Source organism: Nyctereutes procyonoides, unplaced genomic scaffold (genome assembly GCF_905146905.1).
Source record: "Nyctereutes procyonoides isolate TBG_1078 unplaced genomic scaffold, NYPRO_anot_genome, whole genome shotgun sequence".
Classification (NCBI taxonomy): Eukaryota; Metazoa; Chordata; class Mammalia; order Carnivora; family Canidae; genus Nyctereutes; species Nyctereutes procyonoides.
In genome coordinates this window covers 11,931,271-11,948,959 of record NW_026575145.1, presented here as the reverse complement: position 1 = coordinate 11,948,959, position 17,689 = coordinate 11,931,271, and the positions used below count along the sequence as shown (strand labels likewise).

Sequence of the window (17,689 nt, the reverse complement as noted above, 5' to 3'; positions counted from 1 at the left end):
TATACGATGGATTAAAGAACCAGGATACTGATCTCATTATTAATTTTTAACGTTGTAACATCAAAAAGCTTTGGGGCAGAGTACTGTGGTAACTGCTATTTCACCTAAGTTGCAAATATACTAAAAAGTAAGTATTGTATGTCAACATGTTATTATACTTTTGTGAAAATCTAATATATTAAACCTATATTAAAATATTTGAAGTCTTATCAGTTTACCTCTTCTCTCTTTTCTCCTTCTTCCATTGAAATAACATGGTCTGTGACACTATCAATACAAGGTAAGTCTGAAGAAGAGATCACAATTTCTTCAGGTTCTTGCATAAACAAAGGTTTTTCTTCTTGCTGAATCCATTCTTGATATACTTTTACCACTTTTCTCATAGCTGCTGCTTCACAAATTGGTAATAAAAATGCCTAGTGCAAAAAAAAAGAGAACACATATGATACATTTTACTTTGTCACAAACCACTAATACATTTTTATCTTTTTATAAAATGATATAAATGATTTTTAAAGAGTTAAAGTCAATCAATTCATTGCCAGAATATTTATAATCATAACAACTTAGCCCTCCTTTAAAAGGTTCAAGGTATAAGAAAAAAAAATCTCAAAGAAATTCTATTCTCAAATATTAAAAAATGAACTTTTTAAAATTAGCATGGGAACCCTCTGCAGTTTCTCCTCAACTTTGCTGTGGACCTAAAGCTGATCTAAAACAAAATTTAATCATTTAGAAAATATTAGTGATCTCCAGAGCGAAGATATTAATGGACAAATTGTCATACTACATCCCAGGTGGCTTGATGAATTTACTAAAAACCAGAGTGTATATAACCTTTGTCCTTATAAGCCCCAAAGTCTGATTTTGCCAATACACTAAATATGCATCTTAAAGAAACTGGTATTAGCCATGGCTAAAAAAAATTGATACATAAAAACCAGAGTGCCAAATTATACATTTACGATGAGAAATAACTGTCATAGAAACCAGAACATTCAAATCCATACATTAACACCTTACCCTTATGAAGAAGCACCACTAGACATCAATATTAACTAAAATAAGCTAAGATATCATTCAAAAAATATTTCTGCATCTATACACACAGCAAATTTTCTGTTTGTAGATGAGGTCATCTCCAGTTCTGATTCTATGACCATAAAACTATTATACCACTAAAAACTATGTGGAGAAGGAATCAAAATAACAGGAGACAGAAAAATCAAATATTAATGGTATTAGCTTAAGAAAATCTGATACAGTTTTCTAACAAGTGGCTTCGCCAATGGTATATGATTTACCAGGAGCTATGCCACCTTCTTCAGTGAAAAACAGTTACAAAACATTCAAACCAAACAAGCTGGTCTCTGGTATTTTTTTTAATTATTTATTTATTTATGATAGTCACACACACACAGAGAGAGAGAGAGAGAGGCAGAGACATAGGCAGAGGGAGAAGCAGGCTCCATGCACCGGGAGCCCGACGTGGGATTCGATCCCGGGTCTCCAGGATCGCGCCCTGGGCCAAAGGCAGGTGCTAAACCGCTGCGCCACCCAGGGATCCCGGTCTCTGGTATTTTTAATATTCTTTTATAATTAACCAACTCAGACTGTGATGGACACATTCCTTAAGATTTAATCAAGTACAGTGAGCATTTGGCAGAACTGGGAATTTTTTGTCTTCTTAAAGCAATGGTTTGCATTTTGGTCCAGAACCCCTACTCCATAGATGTCAAAAAGAATAACAGGTATTCTAAAACAAGAGTAACAATACTTTACATTTTTGCAAAAATCTTTAATGTTTAGCTTAATAAAAGATGGCTGGATTTTGTTGTCTGCTTGCTTCTGCATCCAATAATACAACACCACATGTAGGTATCTCTGGAAAACTTCACCATACTTGTGAAAATATGACAGTAAAGAAAAAATACATAAAATCTTAGTACTGTCATGAAAATAGTTTTGATCTCATGGACCTGAAAAGGTCCTGAAGACTTCCCAGAAGCCTATGACCACAGTTGTGATCCACTGCCTTAAAGTGACTTTAAGGAAAAAAATTATATATATATATAATATCTATATATAAAATTATACATATACACACATAAAATCTGTGTTCTTAAAGGTTAAACTATTGATGTGTTATATTTACCTCACATCAAAATACCTGGGAGCTCCTCATTGTACACTCCAAGTCATGACAACATAAAACACACTGGGTTTACTTATAAGGGGTAAATGCCTGGAGTGCATCTATGCCTATTCTATTGAATATGGAGAATAATTTTATCATTTCAATGATTTGGGGATTTTTGTTTTATAGTTGTATCTTTACTTTAAAGACATATAACAATATAAATACCTTCATCTGAGATAGACTTCAATCATTATACTTGCCTGAAAATAACATCATCAACTATATTAACAAATTATCTCAAGACTTATTAGCTTCTAGAAATAAATGTTAGCCCTCAGGTAGCAATGATAAAGAACCTGGAATTCAATAATTACAGAATGTCTTCTTTTTTATTTTTTAGAGAAAGAGAGAGAAAAATTGTGAGAGCTGGGGGAGGGGGAAAGGGAGAGGGAGAGAGAATATCCCAAGCAAGCTCCAACATCCAGCACAGAGCCCAATGTAAGGCTTGATCTCAAGACCCTGAGATCATGATCTGAGCTGAAATCAAAAGTTGGATGCTCAACCAAGTGAGCCACCCAGGTACCCCAACACTTAGAGAACTTCTTGATTCATTCACCAAATATTTACAGAACTTCTTGATTCATTCATCATGACTTGAGCTGAAATCAAGAGTCAGATGGTTAATCAACTGAGCCACCCAGATACCCCTCAGGTCACGATCTCAAAGGTTGCAGGATGGACCCTTGGTCCATAATGGACCCTCCTCATCGGGCTCTGCACTGTGCCTGGAGCTTGCTTGAGATTCCCTCTGCCCCTCACCACACTTTTTCTCCCTCTTTAAAAAATAAGTAATAAAAATAATTATCAGAATAAAAACATCTCAGAAAACTTGAGTTCCCAGCAATATCATTTAAAGATACCCCGGAATATCTCCTGCATAAAACACCTAAAAAAAATACAATATACCTTTTTAAGTGAATGGCTCAGATTGTAAGGATATTCTGAGTCTAGAACAAAATGTGAGTACTAATCCAGAGAAGAAAATGAACAATGAAGCTGTTGGCTGCTGCCTTGGACAGCCTAGAGAGTGTTGGGTTTAAATAACCACCTGTACAAAGGTGAGACACAGATCAGTCCTACATGTAAAACTGACACCAATGAAGGCTATAACCTCAATACAAAGGTGGGCCAGGAGGGAGAAGGCAAAAAACAACCCCAGAGAAGAGTCAACGAGGAAACTTGTCTACTAGTAGACTTGGGATACAGGAATCAAGAGAAGAACAGCCTTTCTTGCAAATTCATATTCTCAGACTGGTCATCACATGACTTTGAGTGCTGCAAAGCAGGAAGAATCATAAATTGAGAATTTCTTTTTATTTATTTATTTATTTATTTATTTATTTAATTTTTATTTTTATTTATTTATTTTTTTTTTTAAGAAAGAGGGAGGCCACTCCAGGTTGGTTGGTGGCAGTTGTAATTTTTATTTATTTACGATAGTCACACAGAGAGAGAGAGAGGCAGAGACATAGGCAGAGGGAGGGAGAAGCAGGCTCCATGCACCAGGAGCCCGACGTGGGATTCCCGGGTCTCCAGGATCACGCCCTGGGCCAAAGGCAGACACTAAACCGCTGTGCCACCCAGGGATCCCTGAGAATTATAATTTAAAGAAAACCAAGGTTTGGTAGAACACATAACTCTTGATCTCGGGGTCATGAATTCAAGACCCACATTGGGTACAGAGCTTACTTAAAAATTAAATAAATAAATACAGTAAACTAAGGTTGACAGGACACCAAATACCTGGAGAAGTCAATAGCAGTTCCTCTCTGGAGGGACACAACTTTCAACCCAGGTTTCAAAGTAATTCCCACAAAATTCCAAAAAAATATAAGTTCGTAACACAAAAACCCAAAACAAACGTGAATAAACAGAAATAACAAAAGGACAAAACTGCAAAAAACTTAAGTTAGTGGATTAGTGGAATAAAAAATATAAAATGAGCATTTTTAATGTTTTATTTTAAAGATTTTATTTATTTATTCCTGAGAGACACACAGAGAGAGGCAGAGACATTAGCAGAGGGAGAAGCAGATTCTCTGCAGGGAGCCTGATGTGGAACTCGATCCCAAGACCCCAGGATCATGCCCTGAGCCAAAGGCAGACACTCGACCACTGAGTCATCGAGGCATCCTATTTTTATTATTATAATTAAGAAAATGAAAATGAATATGAATAAAGAATGAATGAGCCACTGCAAAAAGTGAGTAGGCAGATATAAAAAACCACCAAGTGCAATTTTAAAAATTAAAATATATGGAGCATGATTAAAAACTCAATGAGGGGAATTGTTTCCAAGAGTATGATGGACTAGGTAACCCAACTGATCCTCTGACTGAAAAAAACAAAATAGCAGATTCAAAGAGAAATTTAATCTTCTTAAACATACTGACTGATGAGCCAAAATGCAGGAAAAAAAATATTCAAAAATAAAAGCCTCTAAGAAATCCAAATTCAGAGAGGTTTTATGAAGAGCAATAGTTGACTTTCACTTTGAGTGGAACCAATTACTTTGGTTTCCACGGACCTATTTTGGCAAATCTAGAAGTCTACATCCAGTGGAAAAAGTCTCTCAAAATTAAAGACATTTTCAGACAGGCAAAAATTGTAAGTGTTAGATACCAATGAACATCCACTAAAATAAAATTCTAAATGATAAACTTCAAGTAGAAGAAAGTAATTCTAAATGAAAGACTGAGAGGAAAGATACTATAATCACAGAAAGTGATAAACCACATAACTAAATGTAAATAAAAACTGAATGCACAGAACAGTAATACTAGGGTTAAAACACAAACATGCAAAATAGAACTGAATTATTTAATAACAACAATATGTTAAGTTGGGGGGGGGGAATTAGAGTAATAAAGTACCAAGATCCTTATACTGATTAGAAAAGGGCAAAAAAAAAAAAAAAACAATAATAACTTTAGACCTTGGGAAGTGAAGTATATAGTTAAAATTTATGTAGTTATCACTAAAGAAAAAGGAATAAATTATAACTTTTGAACAAAGTGACAGAAAAAGGATACAAAATGAGAAAACATCAATTAAAAAAGAAAGGAAAAAATAAGACAATAAAACAAAAGAAATACAGACATGGTAAAAAAAAAATACAGAAGACGACAGTATCGACAAATCCAAACATTTCCATAACTATAATAAATATAAGTATTCCAGTTAAAAGACAAAATATTTTTTTTATTATTATTCAAAAGGAAGTTTAATAAAAGGCCAGCTCACCTCTCCAATCTGACTGCCTCTGCCCTGGTCTTTTTTGCCAGCTCCTCTTTTTCTGCCTGCCCCTTGAGCTCACAAGGTCTTTGTCTTTGGCCTGTTTCTTAGGCCAACCTCATTCACTTTTATAGCTTCATGTACAACAGGTTTGCCAGTGACTTCCAAATCTTACCAATCCCAAATTCCCTCTCCTTATACCCATTCCATCATCCCACCTCCCCACCAGACACCTTCACTTGGATTACCAGGTGTCAGCTGGTTTATTTTTTTTTTTTAAGATTTTATTTATTTATTCATGAGAGGCAGAGAGAGAAAGGCAGAGACAAAGGCAGGGGGAGAAGCAGGCTCCATGGAGGGAGCCCAATGTCAGACTCAATCCCAAGACCCTAGGATCATGCCCTGGGCCAAAGGCAGACACTCAACCACTGAGCCACCCAGGCATCCCATCAGCTGGTTTAAAAGTGATCTCATTACTTTCCCCCCTAACCTTTGCCCCAAACCTGTTCCTTCTCTAGGATGCCCTTTCTTTAGTGAAGGTTCCCACCATGTACCTAGCTGCCCAAGACAAAAATTTCAAGAGTTGGCCTAGGCCCTCCATCCCCTTATATTCTTATAGGTCATCAGATATTCCTTCAACATCTTATAAAGGAAGATTTTAAAAAAATCAAACCATATTTACAAGAGACATGCAAAACCTAATAATATAAAAGGGTTAAAAATTAAAAGATTATTTTAAAATACATGAAGTTAGTTGTTTTTGTTTTTTTTTTTTTTTTTTTATGTAGGGCTTGATCTCCCGAGAGATCAGTCCCATGTTCTACCTATTGAAACAGCCAGGTGCCTCACAGGCTAGTTCTTAAAAAGAAAGTGCTATAAATCCACTAATAGTAAATAAAATCAACCTTAAGCAAAAATCGTATCCACAGATGAAAAGGGCCATAAATAAAATATTTAATTCACATTTAGATATAAAATTTTAAACTAATATATACTTACTAATTATATAGCTTTAAAACATACAAAGAAAAATTTACGGAGATACAAAGAAAAAATGACAATCACTGTTACAGTATAAGATTTTAACACACTCCTCTCCATAACTGTGAGATCGTGCTGACAAAAAACCTTAAGTAAGGATATAGAAAAGTTCAGAATTTAATGATCATTGGATTCAACAGAGAAGAATATATTCTTTTAAAGTACACATTTATCAAAACTGATTACACACTGAGCCATAAGTTTCAAAATATTTTAAACAACTAGTATCATACAGGCTGTATTCTATGTCCAAAAGAATCACATCAGAAATTAGTTAGAAAAAGGAAAATCAAGAAACTTGGTTTGGAAGTACAAACTATTAAATAAGTCACAGGTCAAAGAAGGTAGTAACGTGAAAATTAGAAAATAGTTAAAAGTGATAATAGCAAAAATGCTATGTATCAAAATTTGTAGAATGTAGCTAAAGTAGTACTGAGTGGTAAATTAATAGCCTCAAAAAGCCTCATGAGAAAAATGTAAGACTAAAATTAATTAGCTAGAAAAAAAAAATCAAGAAAAGTAAAAAGAAGGAAATAACAAGGTGCAAAAGTTAACAAAAGAGAAAACAAGTATAAAACAGACAACAGCCAAAAGCTCATTCCTGAAAAGGCTAATAGAACTGACAAATCTCTAGCAAGACTCATCAGGGGGAAAAATGGGATGAATAAAAACTAACAGGAATGAAAAGGAGGGACAAGAATATAAATGCTTCAGAAGTTAAAAAGATTATAAGAGAATGTAATGAATTTTGAATTTTGTCAAATTTGAAAACAAATGCAGTGAACAAATTCCTAGAAAAATAAACTTACACAAAGGGACTCGAGAAATCAAAAATCCAAATATTTATAATAAGTCTGCTTTAAATTCTCCCACAAGGGGGCACCTAGGTGGCCAGTGGCTGAGCATTTGCCTTTGTCTCACATCATGATCCCTGGGATTAAGTCCCACATCAGTCTCCCTGCAGGGAGCCCCCTTGCCCTCTGCCTAAGTCTCTGTCTCTCTGTCTCTCTCATGAATAAATAAAATCTTTAAAAATAAATAAATTCTCCCACAAAGGGTGCCTAGATGGCTCAGCAGGTTAAGTGTCCAACTCTTGATTTCGGGTCAGGTCATGATCTCAGGGTCATGAGATCAAGCCTTGTGTCAGGTTCCTTGCTTGGCAGGGAATATGCTTGAGATTCTCTCTCCCTCTTTTTCTGTCCCTCCCCCCCTTGCTTGCTGTCTCTCTCTCCTAAATAAATAAATCTTAAAAAAAAAAAAATTCTCCGACAAGTAAAGGACTCCAAGATTATTTACCACATATCTTCCCTCTCCCATTTGTCAAATATTCTATCAACACGAACCTTAAATTTGGCAACTAAAACCACTGCTAAAGCTGGACAAAATGTTAAGGCAAATTGGTTTTTCTTTTTTTTTTTTTAATTGTGATATTCACTGGAGTTGGAGTTGTATGAAACTAAATCCATTTGTGTATAACTATACATTTTGTATTCATTAACACAAAAAGAAAACTTCATGAATTTGCCTGTCATTAATTTGCCTGTGGTCCCTGTGCAGGGGCCATGCTAATTTTCTTTGTATCATTCCAATTTTTAGTATATGAGCTGCTGATAAAAGCACAAGGCAAGTTTGTTTCTTTAACTTAGGTTAACAAAACTAATGCTGCCTCACGCTTTGTTTTGCGTATCAATAAGCAAGTGTACAAGGCAAAGATGTGCTTTGCCTAGACATCTTCCTGGCATGTAAAGGTATGTGGTATAGAATAAACAGCACTGAGATGGGAACTAGGATCTGGGAATTTTAGTCTCGGATCTACCAACTTACTTTCTGTGAGACTTGAATGATCCCCCCCCACCCCGCCCCTTCAGCTACAAAACTCAATGATGTTTACCTGCAAAAGTTACGTACTTTTGCTATTAAGAGCAAATGATTAGTTTTCATAAGGTTTATTTTCCACAAAATTTCTATGTAATTGAGAATGTGCACTTAGGAATTTCTCGCTATCTTTAGGTGAAACAGTTTTTATTCGTTTTCTTTCCCTCCATTTATTTTAGTCCCCAAATATCTGCCTTAAGCAATTTTAATTTCAGAATGTGTTAGAGGACAAAACAGCCTCTGAAAGGAGGATGAAGGCAATGAAAGCACGCTTTTTCCGTTCAAAAACCACTTTTTATTGATTGGAGAATGTTAGATAAAATAATTTTAGTATAATTTACTAATGAAATGGTAGGAAGAAAAGTGACCATAAGGTGAGTAACTAAGAAATTTGTTCTAAAAATAGAAAGAGTATAGAGGATCCCTGGGTGGCTCAGCAGTTTAGGGCCTGCCTTCAGCCCAGGGAGTGATCCTGAAGTCCCAGGATCGAGTCCCATGTCAGGATCCCTGCATGGAGCCTACTTCTCCCTCTGCCTGTGTCTCTGCTTCTCTCCCTCTCTCTGTGTGTGTCTCCGATGAATAAATAAAATCTTAAAAAAAAAAATAGAGTATAGGGCAGGTGGATAGATAATAAACTAAAATCATCAAAAACTAAAATATAGAAATAACAGAAATCAATAAAGGATTAGATATAGTAAATTTTAAAAATTAAATATGAACTTTAAAAAACATTTTTTTAAAAGATTTTGTTTATTCATGAGTGACAGAGAGAGAGAGAAAGGCAAAGACACAGGCGAGGAAGAAGCAGGCTCCACACAGAGCCCGATTTGGGACTCGATCCTTGGACTCCAGGATCATGCCCTGAGCCAAAGGCAGACGCTCAACCGCTGAGCCACCCAGGAATCCCTTAAAAAAAAAAAAAGCATTTTTATTAAGAATTTTAAATAGCTGAAAGCCAGTATATTCAATATTAAAAACCAAAGTCTATATCACAAATTAAAATTACTGAGAGGTACTTTACCTGACGAAATATCTCTGTGACAAAGTTTACATTACTTCTCTTAGAAGAAAAAACTCTGCGAACTATTTCAATGTCTGTGAGATGTTCTTCATCAATACTACAAAGACTGGATGAGCTGGGTTCTCGCTCTGTGAGAGTGCTTGTGTTGGAATGAGACTGTTCTGGTTCTGCAGTTCTGTCTGCTTTATCAGCATTATCATTTTTGTTTTCTTCTCTGGATACCAAGCTAGCAGCTGCTCTCTAAAATAAAAGTGAAAGGGGGAGAATATCATCCAACTTGGTATTTTGCTTTCTAATAGCAAATACTGGTAGGACACAAAGCATTCCACAAATAACTTACACCATTGTTTAAAATCGAGCATAGATTTAATTTAGAATCTACTCTAAATAATTAAGTGGCAATGCAAATAACTTACACCATTGTTTAAAATCGGGCATAGATTTCATTTAGAATCTAAATAATTAAGTGGCAACGCAAATAACTCAACATTAAGTAATACAGTGATACTCACTAATCATCTTTCCACCCATAATTTGATTTTAGAATGTTTGCAGTACAAACAAGTTACCAAAAAAAATCAAAGGAATGGAAGCAAAGTTATGACAGAAATAGAAAGGAAGCCATAAGAAAACTCAAGAATGGGGCACTTGGCTGGCTCAGTCGGTACAGAGTATGACTCTTGATCTTGGGGTTGTAAGTTTGAGGCCCACATTGAGTGTAGACATTACTTAAAAATAAAATGAATGAAAGGAAGGAAGGAAGGAAGGAAGGAAGGAAGGAAGGAAGGAAGGAAGGAAGGAAGGAAGGAAGGAAGGAAGGAAGGAAGGAAGGAAGGAAGGAAGGAAGGAAAAAGAAAGAAAGAAAAAGAAAAGAAAAGCTCAAGAGAACACTCTATATTCTAGTTACTTAAAAGAATTTTCACCATGACTAAAGATGAAGACTGAGCCTAGAAATAAGGTAAAAGTCTTAAGGTTGGTGATGAAGAAATTACTACCATGGTATTATAGTAGCACGGCAAATTACTTTCCAGTAAGTTACTCAATTTTTGGTCTCAGTTTTCTCACCTATAAAACATAAAGGTTTAAATAAATGATCTCAAACATGCCTTTCCAATCAAAAACCCTGTGATTTTAGTACGTTAAGTTCTAGGATCATGAAAAATAGTTCTGCTTGAGTTTCTACACTTAATAATTATTTGTAGAGACCTTAGAGCAAAGTTTTAAGGAAAACATACCCATATAGTTGGCTGCAGATAAATAAATGATTAAGGGGGATATAAGTTAAATTTTCTGAACACTAATCAACTAAACATACACTATACCTCCACTTAATTTGTAAAAGATCTAAGAAGTCATAACAAAAACACACAGTTTAAGATTTTTATTTATTTTTTATTTATTCATAGAGATGGAGAGAGAGAGAGAGAGAGAGAGAGAGAGAGAGAGAGAGAGAGAGGCAGAGACAAAGGCAGAGGGAGAAGCAGGCTCCACGCAGAGAGCCCGACGTGGGACTCGATCCAGGGTCTCCAGGATCACGTCCCAGGCTGCTTGCGGCGCTAAACCGCTGCGCCACCGGGGCTGCCCATTTTTAAAACTAAATGAAGAAAATCTGAGAAAAGGAAAAAAACTGTAAATAAATAAACACTGCAATATAGGTAAGTTCAGAAAAAACACATATTAAAGGAAAAGAAGAAAGTGGTAAGTGTAAAAAAGAGGGAAAACTGTTTAATAAAAAATACCAGAAGGTTAAATATCAGTCCCTCCACTGTAGAGCTGTATAATTTTACACCACATTTCTAGACTCCTTGCTCTTGTTGGTAAAAGGGGAAAGGAGATAGGGACAAGATTTTTTTTTAAGATTTTATTTTTAAGTAATCTCTACATCTAATGTGGGCCTTGAACCCACAACCTTGAGATCGAGTGGCATGCACCACCGACTGAGCCAGCCAGGCACCCTCGGAGACAAGGCTTTAAATCAGGATTCTGTGAATGCTTAAAAATCAAAAAAGAACCATGATGTCCTACAACCATCTGATTACAAATTGTTTCCAACTGCAAGAATTCATGTGTACAATTCAGAATATTTTTAGTACTGCACAATTAACATAAAATACAGAAACAAATTAGAAGCTGAGATTCATACGTGACTGGAATTATCTCCTATATCTTCCAAGTTTTTTTCTATTAAGATTACTGACTCTGTAATGTTAGAATTCAGATTAATAAAATACATTTGTACAAAGAAAATATTACCATTATTTGTTTTAAATGTGTTCTACACCTAAGGTAATTGAAATCCACAGACACATCTCTTAAGCCACTTTTCACAAGTTTGCTCTTTGTAGTACCTGAATATTCTTTGGCAAGACTTCACCTTCCATCCCAGGAATATGAGGTCCTGTATGTGGCTTTGGCTCAAGCCAGAAAGAAACCAGCCAACGGATGACAATAACCCGAGCCTTAATGAAAGGTTCTTTTGTACAATAGATTGCTTCATTGGTTTCAGCATCCTTTTTTATCATAACATAATGTGGCTTTGGTCTCACCTGTGGGATATCTATGAAAAATAAAAGGAAAACAAAAACCAAAATAAAAAAGGAATTATGCTTAGATACATCAACATTTTTAAACATTTGAGAAAACACTTGTGATGATATCCTTGTTTTGGGAGTAGATTTAGTACAAAAATGGCATTTTAAAATAATCTGCTAGATATTGCATGTAATCTAGAAGAATGAACCGTGTATCATGATATACAGAAATACATCTTCTTACAAAAGATCATGAAAAATCTCAGCAAATCCTAAGTACACGGAAGTTTCCAGAGCCATTTAAAATTAATGAGAACTTGCGACACCTGGGTGGTTCAGCGGTAGGGCATGTGCCTTTGTGTCGGGGTGTGATCCCGCAGTCCCGGAACTGAGCCCCACATCAGGCACCCTGCATGGAGCCTGCTTCTCCCTCTGCCTCTGCCTCTCCCTCTCTCTCTCTCGTGAATAAATAAATAAAAATTTTTAAAAATTAATGAGAACTCACTTTAACTAACCTAAAACTGAGACACAAATTTTGAATACAAGGTATGAGAATTTTTCCTTGATTTTTAGAGCAAAAATATTTTTAAAGCAAATATCATTCTCAATTGCAAAGATCTGCTACTCTAACTTAAGTCCTTTCTACTGGCCTTAATGGTTATGCCTAAGCCTATTAGCTATCTAAACTTGGCAAAGCTTGAAATAGGAACATCCTTCTGTAAAAAGAACATTTCCACATACAGACTGCCAATGCCTTCTACATATGGAAGAGGTCTGCTTCTAAACCAAGATTTGTCAGAAAGGCTCTAGTTTCAAGACTCAGCCATTCTGGCACAGCCACTAAATACTGGACTAAACATCATCAAAATATACGACAACATTATTATTCATACAGAATCTGAGTAAGACATACTACATTGAACCTGTGAGGGACCTTAAAAAGAAAATTTATAATATAAAGATCATACAAATATCAGAATTTAAGTTTAATTTATAATATCAAATATTTCTGGTGGCTTAACTTTTCCAGTCAGTGAGATCCAAAGAATACATTAAAAAAAAAAAAATCTCTTCACTCTCAGTGAAACTTTCCTACTAATAAAATTCTATTTTCTGTATGAATCAAGGTATAGTATCTCTGAACAATCACTACAAATATCAAATATTATCAGTTTTCTGTAGGTAACAAATGCCAACTTTACAATGAAGTATATTTTATTCTTATGTGTAATCTTCTATAAATTCAACAGACTACCTACCAAGTACAGGATGATATAAACTATTCTCCTTGCAGATGTTTGGGAAAATATAAGGCAAGTAATATTTCTTAAAATGTGAAAACAAAAATGAAAATCCTCTTTCTTGGTTTTCTTTGTTCTTCCATTCTAAGCTTTTCACCTAAAAATAAAAAAAACAATCAGAATCATTCCACAAGATAAAAACAGTGATCATAAATAAGACTATAAAAGGTTACTTAAGTGATACATTAATTTGTTATACTCTAAAGCTATACAGCTAAATATATATAAAGGGCAAACTGTAGAAACTAGTATAATGCCATGTAAATGCATTATATATATTTTAAAAATCTTAGAAGTTAAAAGTGTGCTCTGAAAATTTTCAAAGTTGACTCAAACTTGGCTCTACTAATGACAAATTACTAATGATCTTCCCCCTTTTGCCCTGTCCTGAATAATTCAGCCTTAAAAGTCACATGAAATAGGAGTGGGGGAAAGAGTGAAAGCAGTAGCAGATAAGTGCAGTAATCAGAGGCTGACCACAGAAGCAGGGCATCCATGAAGGGATGTAGCAGAGGTGGCAGCCCAGTGGAGACTTAGAGCCTGGTAGGGTGAAGACATGGACAATGAAGTGAAGGGGTGGAGGATAAGAGGAGAAAGAGCAGTAAAATATAGGGTGTGAGAATGCCAACAGAGTGAGGAAGATATTTAAGTGCGGGAATGGTAGAGGCCCAGAGTAGGCTTCAATGAGATACCACTATACATTACTCCTTTAGAGTAACTAAAATTACATACTGACCATACCAACTGTTGATGAGGATGTGAAGCAACTTTTAAGCTTCACAGATTAAGCTGTGAATGTAAAAAAATTAAGCTGGTGGAATGTAAAAAGGTACAAACATGTGGAAAACAGCTTGACGATGCCTTAAAAAGTCAATAAATACTTCTAATATAACGCAGTTATTCCACTACTAGATGTTTAGAAACTTGAACATCTAGTGTTGATGAGAAAAGAAACTTTATGTCCACAGAAGGACTTGTTTATCAATATTCAGTTTTATTTTAATAGCCAAAAACTGGAAACAACTCATATCACCATCAACAGGTGACTAAATAACAAAGCGTGTTGTTATATCCATACAATGAAAAACACAGCAATAAAAAGAACCAAACTTTGATACACAACATGATTTTCAAAATAATTATGATAGAAAAAAGCCAGACCAAAAATAAGTAAATACCATATGATTCCATTTATATGAAAATATGGAAAATGCAAACTATAATGACATAAATCAGATCTACGGCTGCATGGGAATGAGGGAGGCAGTGGTTAGGAATGGAAAATGATTATTACAAGGCCATCTGAGGACTTTTAGGGGTGATATGATCATTATCTTGATTATGGGAATGGCTACATGACTATATATATATGTAATATATTTCATTAAATTGTGTATTTGAAATATTGCAGTTTACTATATGTCAGTTATATATCAATAAACCAGCAAAACAATTTTAAAAATCTATGAGGCATAAAAGTTGTTTTTTTAAAAAAGAAAAACTGGTAATAATAATGACAGTAACAACTAGCTCCCTTTCTAAGAGATTCATAATCCCTCCATTGATTTTTATTTCAGGAAAAGCATACAAAATATACATTTTCAAAAGTAAAAATATCTCCTCCCTCAAGAAAATAAGCAAGTATCTCCTCTAACAGAACAATGGCAAAAGAGGGAAAAATTAGTTACCCACACGAGATGGTAAGAGGCAGGATAGCAAAGAAGATAACACATACCTGAATTACTATGTATTTTAAAAGTGCTTCAAGAAAATAGCTTGTGAGATCTTCTTGTCCTTTGTCTCCTGATTGTGGGGGGACTAGAGGAGTGATTTCCTCTATAGTGACTTGGGCTATACAAAGACAAAATTTAGTTTAATTATAAAACAAATTTAACAATGAAATACTGTGACTGAAAATAAAATTTAACCATAAAACATATATGCAATAAATACTGCTTAAAAACGTTCTAACGACTGACTTGAAACAAACCTGAGATCATCTAACAGTCCATTCAACAACCATAAAGTTTAATAATCAACTGTTTCATAAGCCCTTGACTGAGATGTAACAGGGATGGAAAGACAGATAGTAAAGGGCTTAAGAGTGAATCTTACTTGAAAAAAAATTTCTGCTTTAAAATTTACATTAAGTGTGTCCATTACAAAAATTCTATAGTATGATGGGAAAGAACAATAATGACCCTATTTATCAATTAAAGGACATATTATTTGGGGCACCTGGGTGGCTCAGTGGTTGAGCATCTGCCTTTGGCTCAGGTTGTGATCCCTCGATCCTGGGATTGAGTCCCACATCAGGCCCCCACAGGGAGCCTGCTTCTCCCTCTGCCTCTCTCTCTAAGTCTCTCATGAATAAACAAAATCTTAAAAAAAAAAAAAAGGATTAAAAAAATAAAGGACGTATTATTTTAGTAATGACCATGTTCAATGCTCACTCTGTAAAGTAGCCCCTTTATTCAAAGAATGAAATGCTATTTCCCTCTCAAAAAGGATAGCATCTTGGACGCCTGGGTGGCTCAGTGGTTGAGCATCTGCCTTTGGCTCAGGTCGTGATCCCAGGGTCCTGGGATCAAGTCCTGTATCAGGTTCCTTGCGGGGAGTCTGCTTCTCCTTCTACTTCTCTTTCTCTGCCTCTCTCTCTGTTCTCTCATGAATATATAAATAAAATCTTAAAAAAAAGAATTTAAAAAAATAAAGGACATATTATTCTAGTATTGACCAGGCTCACTCTGCCTCTGTGTCTTTCTTGAATAAATTAAATGTAAAAAAAAAAAAAAAAAAAAGGACAGCATCTTAGTTCCTTGATTACAAAAATCCATGTATAAAATAAGAAACGTGACCATTTTCTAAAATTTTTAGAGTCAAAAACATTCATTATAACAAATGTAAATTCAAGAAAATTGACCACCAACTAGCTAAATTCTCTTAAATATTTCCTAAACAGCAACTAGTACAGGCAGGTTCCTAAACTGGTTTCTCAGTAAATATTAGCCAAGTAATTAAGCTCACAAAAATAGGTTTTGTTACAGTCCTCTCGGCACAAAGTAAAATACTCTTGTACTTCAATGTACATCCAAATTAACTCAAGGATTCAGGATAATACATGAGAATTAGAAGTGAAAGATAAATGTAAAACAGCTTATATTAACCATGTGTTTCTGATGCTTTGACATCAGGAGCCTTGTTGGCCAGGGAGAGAATGTCCCCCTCCCTCTGGGATAAACAGATAATTCCCAGAGATAGTAAAGATGGGCCTGAGAACATGCCTTTCACATGCAAACCAACCAGTCCAGAGTCCATACCTCCACCCCACTTCTATTGGGCTATCTTACTCAAGGCCACTATCCCCCTGACCTAATCACCCAAGGTACCTGGGTGACAATGAGGAACAATCTCTCTACACCTAAGCCTGCTGAAATTATCTAAACAAGTCAATTCTAGGACTGCTCACACTGCCTCACCATGTTCCTACCTACGGAAATCATAATAAGGGCTCTTGCCTATGATGCCCTACCCCTGACTGACCCTGGAACTTCCCTGTGTAGCCACCCTCCCTCATGTGGCATGCCCTCTTCCCTTGGGAAACATAACTATTTCATTATGGCAATCATCTTCTGATCTGCTGGACTCATCATAAGTGAAAAATAATAAAACCTGTATTTTGAAACTTGGCCTTGAATTACCCAGTTAATAAACATACAGACATTTTAAAATTATATTAACTACAAAGAAAAATTTAAAGTACTGATGGATAAGATCTCATGAATCTTACTTTCTTGAAGGTTGAGTGGAGGATTAATGAGATTATCTAAAGTTCGAGGTCCATATTCAGACTGTAGTGCTGAAAATCCAGGAATTAAGCATGAAAACATCCAAAGCTGTTCTTTGCTACAGTTATTCTGAAGAGCTTGCAACCATAACAAGAAAAGACGAACACCCTCTCGTCTGATCTAAAATAAAATAAAATGAAAACCAGTATTTTTACTTATAATGGAAATATTATCTTACTTTTAAGACCAAAATTCCCTAGAAGATGATTAGAGAATGGTACTTTGCAAAAGAAAGGAAGGAAAAGAGGGAAAAGGGGAAAAGGAAGGTGAGAAGGAAAGAGGAAGGGCTACAATACCCATGTCATTTACTGAGCCCTAATTTTTTTTTTCTTTTTGTACTGAGCCCTTATTATTTCTAAATTTAAATTCATGGATTTTGAACAAATACAGAATAAACTTGACCTCTAACTACTTAAAGCTATCAGGTAATGTTTATTCTAAAATTTCCATTTGTAAAAAAAAAAAAAAATCAGAAAATTATTTCCTTCTTGTTTACTTCCCTCTTTCCCAGCACCACTGGTCTAATCCAAGAAGCAAAAAGAAAGAGGGCAATAACTGTTCTTTGTACAATGAGTTTGGTAGAAAGTGGAATCGTTATGGGGATCCTGGTGTCCTGCTAAATCAATGTTCTTCTCCTT

General features: G+C 35.2%; 1 protein-coding gene and 1 non-coding gene across 8 annotated transcripts in view; both read right to left on the bottom strand.

Annotated features, from left to right (window-relative positions):
• The window catches only part of RALGAPA1 (Ral GTPase activating protein catalytic subunit alpha 1), a 249,558-nt gene that overhangs the window by 178,723 nt on the left and 53,146 nt on the right, over positions 1 to 17,689 (bottom strand). For all 7 annotated transcript variants that reach the window (XM_055309354.1, XM_055309357.1, XM_055309353.1 and 4 more), the window contains exons 6-11: positions 16,994 to 17,171; positions 14,939 to 15,054; positions 13,162 to 13,300; positions 11,720 to 11,928; positions 9,372 to 9,611; positions 219 to 416 (exon numbers count right to left, since the gene is read on the bottom strand). In XM_055309354.1, coding sequence (XP_055165329.1) covers positions 219 to 416; positions 9,372 to 9,611; positions 11,720 to 11,928; positions 13,162 to 13,300; positions 14,939 to 15,054; positions 16,994 to 17,171 — 1,080 coding nt within the window. The remainder of the gene's footprint in view (positions 1 to 218; positions 417 to 9,371; positions 9,612 to 11,719; positions 11,929 to 13,161; positions 13,301 to 14,938; positions 15,055 to 16,993; positions 17,172 to 17,689) is intronic.
• LOC129499599 (U6 spliceosomal RNA) lies at positions 7,991 to 8,095 on the bottom strand. The gene has a single exon (XR_008662420.1). It is a non-coding gene; the product is annotated as a U6 spliceosomal RNA (small nuclear RNA).